The sequence below is a fragment of the Cygnus olor genome, chromosome 1 (genome assembly GCF_009769625.2).
Source record: "Cygnus olor isolate bCygOlo1 chromosome 1, bCygOlo1.pri.v2, whole genome shotgun sequence".
NCBI classification, from domain to species: domain Eukaryota; kingdom Metazoa; phylum Chordata; class Aves; order Anseriformes; family Anatidae; genus Cygnus; species Cygnus olor.
In genome coordinates, this window is record NC_049169.1 from 37,952,434 (window position 1) to 37,964,604 (window position 12,171).

The 12,171-nt window shown below is 36.2% G+C and overlaps 1 protein-coding gene across 9 annotated transcripts in view; it reads left to right on the plus strand.

Annotated features, from left to right (window-relative positions):
• The window catches only part of RAP1B (RAP1B, member of RAS oncogene family), a 32,026-nt gene extending 19,962 nt beyond the window's left edge, over positions 1-12,064 (plus strand). For 5 of the 9 annotated variants that reach the window (XR_005818525.1, XR_005818527.1, XR_005818530.1 and 2 more), the window contains exons 3-7: positions 211-279; positions 3,074-3,130; positions 5,089-5,229; positions 7,279-9,564; positions 10,840-12,064. Coding sequence is in view for 4 of the 9 variants with exons in the window: in XM_040552954.1 (XP_040408888.1) it covers positions 211-279; positions 3,074-3,130; positions 5,089-5,229; positions 7,279-7,422; positions 9,449-9,535 (498 nt within the window). In the remaining 5 variants the exon portion in view is untranslated. The remainder of the gene's footprint in view (positions 1-210; positions 280-3,073; positions 3,131-5,088; positions 5,230-7,278; positions 9,565-10,839) is intronic. The other 4 variants (XM_040552954.1, XM_040552965.1, XM_040552977.1 and 1 more) reach the window with 1 other exon arrangement.
• Positions 12,065-12,171: the final 107 nt, after the last annotated feature.

A 12,171-nucleotide genomic window follows, 5' to 3' on the forward strand; every position in this document is an offset into this window, starting at 1 on the left:
AAAAGAAAGTGTAGTATTACTTTATCTAACAATACGTAGTCAAATAGGCATATGCCTCTAACTTATTGTAATTTCACTTAATTTATAGTCATCAGTCACTTAGTTTGCCTTCAAAACTGTGATGGATAAGTGAATATACACCTAGAACAGTAATTTGTGACATTTTGTACAGTATACAAGAAGGATCTTACAAGAACTTTTGTGTTGCAGACTGTACAGTTTGTTCAAGGAATATTTGTTGAAAAATACGATCCTACGATAGAAGATTCCTACAGAAAGGTAAGCGCAAAGATGTTCTTGTGTTACAGGAACTTAAATACTTGCTTCAAGCTGCAGTAGATGTTGTCAAATATTTGAGGTTTTTGCTTCAAAAAGGGTATGCCTGGTAATGTCATGGAATACCTAGTAACTTAAGTTTGAAATGTGAAGTTGTTCTTGAGAAGTCTGTCTAAAAGGAGTAATGCAAGATTAGCACTTTAGTAGTTAGGCATAGTACTTTACTGGCTTGTCAGTTTAAAAAAATAACTTGTCAGAAATGAACACAAATATTTTTATTATATAAATATATATATACATATTTATTATTTTATACTTACATATAAATATAGTAATGCATTTATGGTTTTGTATACAAATGCACATAGGTGCATACAGCTGTATATTGAGTTAGTGTCTGCAGGCAGATTTGGACCTCTATTCCAGAGGCTCTAAACATCTTTGCTACTATGAAAATGTACTAAAACCAAATTCAGGCTCACCTTTGGAATACAAGAGGAAACATACTGTACTCCTAACAATTTCACTGATAGCTTGATACGCTTCCATTAGATGGACTGCTGTTTTATTAATATGTTGACACAAACCTATCATAAATGAACAAACACTCTGGCCTGTTAGTTCCTCTCTTCTCATCTTCAGCATGACAGGCTGCAAGGCCTGACTCTGCTTGCATTATCTTGAAATCTCCATATTGCTCACTTTTCAGTTTCAGCTGAGACCATGATTAATATTCCAGGCTAAGACGGCTTGCATCTGGACTACTACCAAAAGAGTTAACCGTTTGGTGAAGCAGATCGGTGTCCGTTTCTTAAACTCTTTCATTTTGTTACCTGAATTACTTCCCAGTTGTACTGATCTTCTGATGGAACTCACCACAGGACCACAGAAATACTACTTCCTATATAGAGGAGGAAAGGTGCACAAACCCTAGCTAGGGATGGGGCTGAGACTGCAGGACGTCCTCTTTCAGCAGTGGGGCTGTATTTCTGTCGGAATAAAGAGGCGCATTAACAGCCATTGCAGCTATAGTTATCAGGAGCTCTTCTGAACAGAAGAGGAATTAAAGCAAAACAATTTCACATTTGTTTTCTTTGACTTCATAGAAATCTGTATGCTGGAAAAAAACTAGTCTCACTTGAGCGTGTGGGCTTTCAAACAGGACCAGAACTCTTATTGAAGACATAATGGCAGGAAAAAAAATTATGTAGCAACTTATTTTTTTGTTGTTGTCATATTAGAGGAGTAGGGATTTTGAAACTGTGATATTCAGTGGGTCTGACATAGCAAAGGCCCTGCAATAAATGACTCCAAAAATACTCACAACCTGTTCTGAAGTAAAATGTTTCCCTTGTTATATATTTGCATTCTTCAGGTCACATTAGATTTCTGATGTTTGTTGAATGATTTTTTCCAATGAATGGTTCTATGGAGTCTGAAAAAGTGAAGCCATCTCAAGAAATTTGCCTTTTGTTAGTGATTTTTTTACCAGAGATCTTACAGTGTTTCTTTCGGTTTTGGTCGTGAAACAACTAGGAATATCTCTTTGTACACTTATTTTCAAATCAGCCAGTTTAAGTTTTTTGCTTAAGTCTGGATGACACTTTATGCTGTTGTTTTCTTCACTCTAGGTAATATTCTAACTTGCTTCTTGACTCAAGTGCCTTTATTTGTTTGGCAGTTGCAGTTCTGTATTCTTAATGTTAAATCTAATTTTAAAGTATGTGAAGTTGAGAGAATGTGGCTTGAAAAACTTTGTTTGTCTGCAACTAAATTTTAAAACAGTAAAATAATTGAGCATCTTGAAACTTAGCCTTGATTTACTCATCAAACCCAAGGGAATGGGTGCTGCTTAATTGGCTTGAATACTTTTGTCAGCAATACATGCTAAAATCGTGACTATTAAAGGAATTTCCATTCCTGGGGGGCATGAGGGAGGTATGAGAGGAGTGGAAGTAACTTTTTCCCCCAAAGCTCTAATCTAGTTACAGAAGAAAAACTTGAAGTTAAACTACTGATAAGGGATGTATCAGGAATGAGGGACACACAGTTCTTTTTGAGTGTTCATCTGCCAACTAGGAATTTTACATGAATACAATTAAGGGAAGTGTCCTGATAGGTTGAAAGAAAAAAAAAAATCTGGTCAGCTTGCTTGAAACAGCTTGAGGGCACTTCCATGTCCTTTGTTACCCTGGAAGACGTTTTCTTATTTAGGGGATGCAGGGAGGTGTAGAAACTAGACGGGAACTCTGAAATAGATGCAGAAATTGATCTGGTTTTCTAAACTTTCTATTTTTAAGCTGAATCAGTATCCTAATTAGTGTCACTAAAGGCTTAATTTTGGGAAATCAGTCTCAGTGGCTTGCTTGGTCTATTGTATGTTGTGTACCACTTATTGATTTAAATGACTATTAAATGAGCATTAGTGTGCCAATTCAATTTTGTAGGTTTCACCTGGACTTTTCTGTGAATGATCCCTAGAACAAGTAGAAATGACTTGTGTTAGTTGCTGGTAACTGTTACTACAAATTTAGCAACCTTCATTTTTCATAATCAAAAATTCCTAATCACTTTGCAAAGTGGTACTTGGCTGCTGAGGCTGCTTTTGAAAATGTCACAGGGGCTCTTTGAAAACCTTTCTCCTGCTGTTTTCAAAGTGTATCTCTGTATAAACTTCTTAAGCCATTATGTTGCTTTATGCATTATGAATTTGCTTATAAAAATCACACAACTCATGGTGTTTTTGGAGGGCAGTTACAAGAGGAAACAGTCTAACTCCGTCTCTTTCTCTTAACAGCAAGTTGAAGTAGATGCACAACAGTGTATGCTTGAAATCTTAGATACTGCAGGAACGGTATGTAAAACCAATTTTCCCAAATACTGATGTACTGTGTTAAACCCATCAAAAACTGTAGGGATGTGAACAATGGCAAGTTTTCTTCCTCACTTGCTAAAGAGTAACTGTGGTCAGTGCATTGAATAAAAGTTGTTTTTCAACAAAAGTTGAGTATTGCAACAGAAAATGAATTGCAAGTTTCCTGTGATCCAATGTTCTGTAATAGAGGAAACATCAGACTGAGCATTTTAAAAGTGATTCTGCTGCTGTTTTAAGTTTACATTGCCCAGAGGCAAATTTAGACCCAATGGTTACTCGGTTTTGATTTCTGTTGCTGAAGAAAAAGTGCTTTCTTGTTCTCTCTTTTTTCTGTTGTCTGTGAGATGGACTCTTACACGGGGATAAAAATAGTATCACTTTAGTCAGCTTATGTGGACTCATGCAAAGGGTCAGCATAAACCATATGCTTTACTGGTCAGTTTTTTTTTCCTGTTTAGTTCCAAAATATACTGAAACCAGTCATTTCACTCATTGATTCCAGTGAATCAAGACTCTTGGAGTGTAGCATGTGTTTTCTGAACTATAATAGCAGTCTGGTCCCATAATCATTTATTTAAACTCCATATTAGAGTAAGGTTGTATTAAACTACAGAAAGATCGAGTGGCTGTTCTCTTGGAGTATATTCTTCTTTTCATCTGACATACAGCATTTGGTACAGCTGTAGAAGAAAACATATATGAAAATAGAGACCTTTTGGGTACGAACGTGCAAAATCTGTGTGCGGATATTTAGTATATAGTATAAATCTTGAACCAGAATTTCCACTGCAGCTGCAGAACTGAAATGTCTCGTGTCCTTCTGAAAATGTTTGCACTGCATTGTACTAGTTTGCCTCTAATCACAGAAGCTGAGGTATAATGAGGTCAAATTAACATGCTCAATGCATGCAACCACAGAGGAGATGGCCTCACAAAAGAAACCGTAAGTTTTAGGGGAATTGTGTTTAAAATTAACATATAAAACAAAGAAAAAGAAGAAAGTAACTGGATTTTACATCTGAGGCCATATATACAAGCAGATAGAACTTTTAAACAATTCTGTTACTTAGTCTCATAAATCCTGTATTATACTTGAGTTTCACTCCACTAGAAAGGGCTACATGACCTGGGACAGTTAAAGAGGAATGAAATTTTAGTTTGAGATCGTGCACTTTTAGTTGATGAACTAGTTCCTGGAATATGATAAAGTAAGACAAGAGACCAGGTGAGTAATTGATCAGTTACAAGATCGCAAAGCCACCAATGCCAGAAAGGCAAAATGCTAGCACAGTCATACTAGTGAGAGCCTGCAAACAGCAACAAGTCCTAATGCTGCTGCTGTGTGGTGCACCAGTGAATCTTCATACGCAATATTGTAGTTGTCACCAAAGTCTAGGGAATGTGACAGGTCTGTTGAGGATCTCCATCCTCTATTCAATCTCCTTGAAAATGAAAGTAGAATTTGACATAGGAAGTGCCTAGACTACAAAATGGAGACTGAAACGGATGCGATTACTTTGCAGTGTGTTTTAAAGAATAAACAGGAGACAGGAAGGAGTTGGTATATAAGGAGGGATTCAGGAGGAATGTAACATCTGTAATCTACAGACTATCCTGTACCTTCTGCGCTCTGTTCTTGATCTTTCTTTTGAAATTACTTCAGTTTCTGTGATGACTTTCCAGGGTTGTAGGCCTTGGCAATATCTAGATGTTTATTTAGCTACCCTAGAAAATGTTCCAAGCTTGAGACTGATTTTAATGTATCTTAATTTACATTAACGCTTACCATAAAACATTAAAATATTGGTCAGTTTAAAAAAGGGGGGGGAGAGTACAAATGCATCATACTTGTAATCCACTTGTGACCTGAAGTATACATCAGTTTGTGTAAGGAAAGTGCAAATTGAATGCAAGATCTGTGTCTTTTTTAATTACAGGAACAGTTTACAGCAATGAGAGACCTATACATGAAAAATGGACAAGGTTTTGCATTAGTATATTCCATCACAGCACAGTCCACGTTTAATGATTTGCAGGATCTAAGAGAACAGATTCTTCGAGTCAAAGACACTGATGATGTAAGCATTGCTATAAATGCAAAAGACTTGTATTTAGAGTTCTCCTTGTGGATGTTGTAATGTATATGCTTTGATCAGATAGGTTCCAAGCCTTAAATTAAGAGGCAAATCAACTAGCAGATAAATAGTACAGAAATGCAACTCTTAAGGCAAAGGAGGAAAATTGTAACTTGACATATGGTATATAAAGAGAACTGTGTATTTAATTTCTTCCTTTAAAATGTTCTGCTTGAAACTGTATATAACCTTATTCTGTAGTACTGCAGAAAATATTTCTAAAGCAACTCTATTTCTACCTTCATCACTATACAATTAAGTCTCAAACTTACAGTCAATTTTTCGTTATAATATGCTTACTGTTTGTGGTATTTTGAAAGCACAAAGTCCTTACGGAAGATTGTACTGTAATCTTTAAACTTGCATGTTCTGCAGTCTTTATATTTTGTGTGTTCTTGCAAGTAAGTTTGATCATACTGTTTCCACACAATTTCAATATTTAACCCTTAACATTATTAAGGTTATAAAGTGAGGCTAAAACATTCTTGTTTATAACTGATTTTTTTTTTTAAATGGTTGTAGGAAGTGAATACCTTTCTTACTTTTATTAATTATAAAAAGTATTTCAGATGTGAAACATCAGTAAAACTGTTTTTAACTGACACTTTGCAAGTTGTAGCCACCAGACAGAAAAACTTCCTTGGGGTGGGGGAGTAAGCAATGAACACTTTAAGTATGCTCATCATATTGTGATCCATAACTGTGCTCATAACATATCTCATTCATAACTGTGCTCATGGAAACTTTGATCCCTTCCTCACTTCAAGTATCTTTATGTGCTTTAGCTCTTAGCAGACACAAAATGTATTAAATCTTTCAATTTCAGTGAAGTTCACTATGACTCTTGTAAAGCACCTTGCACTGTATTAAGCATGTGTGTCTGCAGGTCTTGTCTATATTCAGTGTATTTCTTCTAGAAGTGATTTATGACCCGTTATCACAAATGTATCTTGAAAGGGTAGTATTTAAGTTGCATGTACCTTTCCCATCGAGAAGCTACCAAGTTAGTCTTTTTTAGTATGGAATTAATGTTGTACAGACTTGAACTAAAATCAAGATAATTGTGAGCGTATTTGAAGACGTAATTTATGTGCTTCTTTTATTCTGATTAGCATAATCTTTCTTTAGTTGTGTCTGTTGGAATTGTATTTTTTTTGTAACAAGCACCCCTCAGTCTTGAAAGCCTGAGTGGTATCAAGAGAAAAATTGAGAGCTTCAAGGTGCCGCTTCAGTTCTCTTCACCAAAATTTACATAAATTTTGCTGTCATAGTGGGGGAAAAATAAAGATCAAAATACTGTAATCCTTGTTGCAACGCTTGAATTTGGGAGAAACTTGCATGTGTCCTTATAATTTAAAAAAAAAAAAAAACAAAAAACTTTGCCTTTTCTTGCTGTAAAGTCAATTTAACGTTTTCTGTAGTTGGTGATTTTGGTAAACTACCATGTTTCTTTCCTCTGTGTGCATCAGCTTAGTAATAAATACTGCGTGAGCAAACTGCTCTTGGAAGGAGTACAGATATGCTAGAAGTAGAGGAATAGTAGAAGGAGCTTTAGCATCACCTCCTTCATCATGCTGTTCAGTACAGTGCACTTTTTCTAGGATTTCTGAACATGTAGGAATCCTGTAGTAGATTTGTGAGTAGACTACTTGATGTCTTAAACTCACAGGTGGTGGCCATGCATGTGAAAATGAAATCTCATTAGGTCATTCAGAACATGGGAAACCTAATCAATTGGCAGTATACTGAATCTTCCAACCATTCCCTCCCCCCCCCCCCCGCATCCTGCAAAATGGCAGTCAAAAAAAATGCAGACACTTCATCTGAAGCCTCTCAGAGGTCTAAACTTAAGTTTCAGTTACACGAGAACTTGATTATTCTGGGAGTCAGGATCCTCTAAGGAGTCAGATTGGGTTGCAGGTGTTTTATGTTGCACCTTTCCAAAATTTTAATGTTTTTTTTTTTTTTTTTCTGGTATTAAATTGCTTTTAGGTGCCTATGATTCTGGTTGGCAATAAGTGTGACTTGGAAGATGAAAGAGTTGTGGGAAAGGAACAAGGTCAGAACTTAGCAAGGCAATGGAATAATTGTGCATTCTTAGAGTCTTCTGCAAAATCAAAGATAAATGTTAATGAGGTAAGGCACAACACCTATGGGACAGGAGGGTGGCAACGAAATGAGAACAGGACACAGTGTTTTGATAAACATTACCATTTGTCAAGAAAAAAATGTTATTCATAATTCTGTTTTTATAATGGACGACTGTACACTATTAATATGAGAATCTGTGAAATATTTATATTAGGGATTTATATTAGGGAAATATTTATATTAGGGATATATTAGGAAATATTTATATTAGGGATCTAGCTTTGTCTTGAGACTTTTTCAAATTATGTTTAATTTTAGTATAACTAGTCTTTAAATTATATGAATTTGGTATAAATATTTCTGTTTGGTTCAGGCTTTTCATGCTACCTTCCCTACTTGATACAAGCCCTATCCATTGACTTGACTATCCATTTCTCAGAAAGATCTGTAAGATCCTAAAACTATTGGATTTAAGCTATTTGTTATTGAACTACTTGAGATGGTAGGGACAAAAGCTCATGGGCTTTGTCAAAATTAGTAGCTGGTTGGAGAAGAGACCTAAATAGGTGCTCTGCAAGAAAAAAGGAAGGCAAAGCCCCTCTAGTATCTAGCTACTTACTTATTCAGCAGGATCTAGGTGTCGTAGTAAAACACATGCACTTTTAGGACTTGCCATAGTTCATGTCGTCTTATCCAGTGGGAGTGCAAGCATAAAGAAACAGATGCAAAAAATGCTTAGAAAAAGAGGCTGTGTTAATATTTACATACCTGAAACAGCTTGAATTTTATGATAAACCCTGCAGTTCATTGCATCTTCTGGAAAACATTATTGGCAGTATCATTCAAGTTGAAAGGACCTTCGTGCAAGACTTGCTTGTAATCAAATGAGTGTGGTGTGTTTAAGCACAGCTCATTTTAAAAATGGGTAATGTTTGTTTAATTAGTTGGGATTTTTCTGGAAACTACTCAGTTTTTCTTAAAAATCAATTTGCTTAACTGTGTAGAAGTCATGTGGTTAATAAACGGGAGCTTATTTCCATCAAACACTAAAAGCCTCTGTTGGAAGGTGTGCTGCTTTGCAACCAGTGCTCTAGGAATCTGCTCGGATGGCTTTAGTATGAGGACTTAATTTAAGAGACGCAGAAATAATTGGAACAATGTCAATTATGAACAAAACAGACGCTGTTTAATTGTACTGCTTATAAGTGTCTTAAATTAGCCTTTCCGCAAGACTATAGTCTAATTAAAATTCTAGGAGACTCAAAGTGTGAGTCTTATGCTTTATTTTTCTAGGAAACATTTTGCTTGTGTCGTGCTGTAGTCCTATAGAGGCTACTGACTGACTTTAGTACTTTTTAAAGTATCCGGAAAAGCACGATCTTACTCAAAGACTAGAGACTATTACTGTATATACTCTTTACTTCAGTTACAATGCAAATGTGTAGTAGTTAAAACTTACCAGAACCTTCTTCAAAAGAGTGTCCTTACAGCGAGTGATTTGAGTTAAAGGAAAGCTATGTCATGTTCCTTGACCTCAGTGTGAAAATCCAAATAGCATATACTAGTTGATCATGGTGGCATATATCATGCGTTTTCAGATAAATTTGGCCCAGAGTTTAAATGTGTTCAGATTATAGCTGTCATTCCAGTTTGCTTTATTGAAACTGGAAAACCCTTGGCAGACAATTATCTTAAGAAATAGAAAATAAACAGGTGTTAAGTATACAGTTTCACTTTCCATCTTGTGTTAACTAAATATTTGCAGAGGTTCATAGAGTCATAGAATGGCTCGGGTTGGAAGGGCCCTTAAAGCCCACCCAGCTCCACCCCCCTGCCATGGGCAGGGACACCTCCCACCAGACCAGGTTGCCCAAAGCCCCATCCAGCCTGGCCTTGAGCACTCCCAGGGATGGGGCATCCACAGCTGCTCTGGGCAGCCTGTGCCAGGGCCTCACCACCCGCTGAGTGAAAAAAGGTTCTTGAGTATCTGAAAACAGCGTGAAGACTGAAGGGTTAAGGTTATGAGAGAAGCTTCTGAATTCCAATAAGTAATCGACTTTTATATTCACAGATCTTTTATGACCTTGTGCGACAAATTAACAGAAAAACTCCAGTGCCTGGAAAAGCACGCAAAAAGTCGTCATGTCAGCTACTTTAATGCATAGCTGTACTGTAGCTCTGAGCCAGGTAAACCTTTTAAATATGTGTTTTGGTTTTATTAAAAAAAAAAAAATCGGTAGCTTCTCTAGTGCAGAAGCTTTAAGGTGTCAGTAAAGCTCATTAATCATGTTTGTCCTGATGCTTCTGAAACTTAGCTTTTGGAAGCATGGGGTTTTAATTTTTTGAAGGCTGATAGAAATACTGCAAGATCTTAATTGCAGGAGTACACACTAAAATACTGTGGTTCACATACTAAAACGTCACTTCCTGCTTCAAACTCATCCTCATATTTGCATGATGTCATAGGAATTTATCTTGCTTTCTTTGAACCGTACGGATATTTTATAGACTGTATTATGATTAGTACATTTGGAAGAGAATGATGAAGTGATCATTGTAACACTCCAAATATTTGACTTGGAGCTCTTGGTTATTAGATTAATTTCTTGTCCTGTAGCAGTTGGCTTATGATCTGCCTGACTAAAAGCATGCTTTAAGAATTCAGTTGAAGGCTCAAGCAAGCTCCGGCCTGCCTCTTTAGCAAGTTTTTTCAGAAGTTAAGCCACCAGGCATGAATCTATTTTCTGCAACTTGTTCCTGGACAGGTTGTTTCCCCCTTTCCCCCTCCAAGCCTCAGTACAGGCAGATGTCTTTCTTGACTGACATTATGTAAGTTACCTGTTCATCTCAATTCCCTTCAGTTTTAGAATGTTTCAGTTGCTTCAATGCAACAATCCATTATTTTATCATCCAACAGATGTATTTCCTGCACTGGAGAATCCTGGTAGGAAATTTCACTGCTTGTGTTCTTGCAGGCTTGTATTAAAAATCAGGTAGTACTATGTTTAACTCTTTGGTATTGATTAAAAAAAAAAAAAATTTGAACAGCTGGGATCAATTCAAAGTAGAGCTGAGAGGGTTCCAAAAGCATTAGCTGAGGGTGGCAGAAATGATTGCTGCCTTTCCTTAACAGGGCTTTCAAAATAAGAGCTTTGATCCTCCAAATGTGTTTCTTAAAGCCACTGGAACTGTCTTACTGTAAACAAAACTAGTACCGCTCATCAAATATTGCTTCCACAGTTCAGCTTGGATTTCCATATGCATCCCAGCTCAGTTTTACTTACTGAGATAATCTGTTACTGTATTTGTTCACTAGAGATAACAGTACTAGAGGAGAAGTGATTATGTTATTTTCTAAGTCTGTTTACTAAGAACTTTGTTAGTGTCTGCTTTACGTGTATTAACTAAAGAACAATGACAAATAGTTGTTGTTATTACTAACTTGTTGTTGCGTTGTTACAGGTCTGAAGAACTGTTGCCCAATTCAACAGTGCCAGCATTCCAACTTTATTAAACCTACCAACATCTTAAATGGACTTTCCTGTGGTGGTACCCTTTGAGAAATGGATGAAAGCTACTACATCAGTTTGCACATTCTAATCACTTTCCGGTGTCACGAGAGATTTTTACTTATAAATATTCTAAGTGTATGCAACTGGTAAAACCAGAGCCTACATCCAGTATTACTGATAAGAGACATTGTTCATCCACCAATGTTGTACATGTATGAAAACTGTGTACTGTATACTTCAACAATCCCCACTTTCTATTGGAGAGTACAATAATGTAAATCCTAAAAGCACCACTATTTTAGCATAATAAAAGAAAGTCCAAAGAGCTCCTATATAGACTACTCCAGATAACTTTGCTTCATCGGTATTTGTAGCTTATTGTAACTTTTTTAAAGAAATACAGGATCATCATCATTGTATTGTACAAAAGCGCTTTGATTAACACAACAGCTATATAGTTTTTTAATTTTAGGAAAAACCTGTGGAGACAGTGACCTAGTCTTTAAGAGTCCTTTCAGTATAACGTCTGACTAAAGACATGGCCTTTAATATCTGTTGGGAAGGAAATGTCCAGACTTTTCAACCTTTTATTGTATGTTTCCTTTTCCTTGTTTACATAGGGAACAATGTTTATAGTTGTGTGTACAGTGGGGGTCTACAACAAGAAGTGTATATTTTAAAACGATTTTTTAATGATTTAACAATTTTTTGTAAATCATTTTCGGGCTTCTGCAGCTGTAGATTCTCACTGTGAATTCCCTTGCTTGCTCATGCATAAGTGTATTTGCAATACCAAATATACAGGTTTAGTACTTTTGCCTGTTAGTGATTGTTTTACATGTGTAACGTTTTGGTTGAGATGTTAAATGGTGGAAGAGTACTGTGGATGTGAATGTGGGAAGTAATTTTAATCATGTGTAATTGGTCACAGGGCCTAAGTTGCAGTAATTAACTTTTGCTGATTTATTTAACAATGCCTTGTTGCTTTGTATGCATTAACGTTTGGGTGTAAAGATTGTGTGTATATCCAACAGGGAGCCACAGTATTTAAATTGACCAACCTGATGTTACAACTGCTTTGAGGTGGCCAAATGTAAACTAAAAGCCTTAATTAAAGTGGTGCAATTTTGTATGACTTAGCATCAGTAGTTCAATAAATTTGGATTGCCATGCAAGGGCTTGCATTACAGTTATATACTACTTGAATGTTTTGTGTTTTAGTAGTGCCAGTAAATATTGATTTAAATCTCTTGCACAGTGCAGACTCATACATCATAGGACC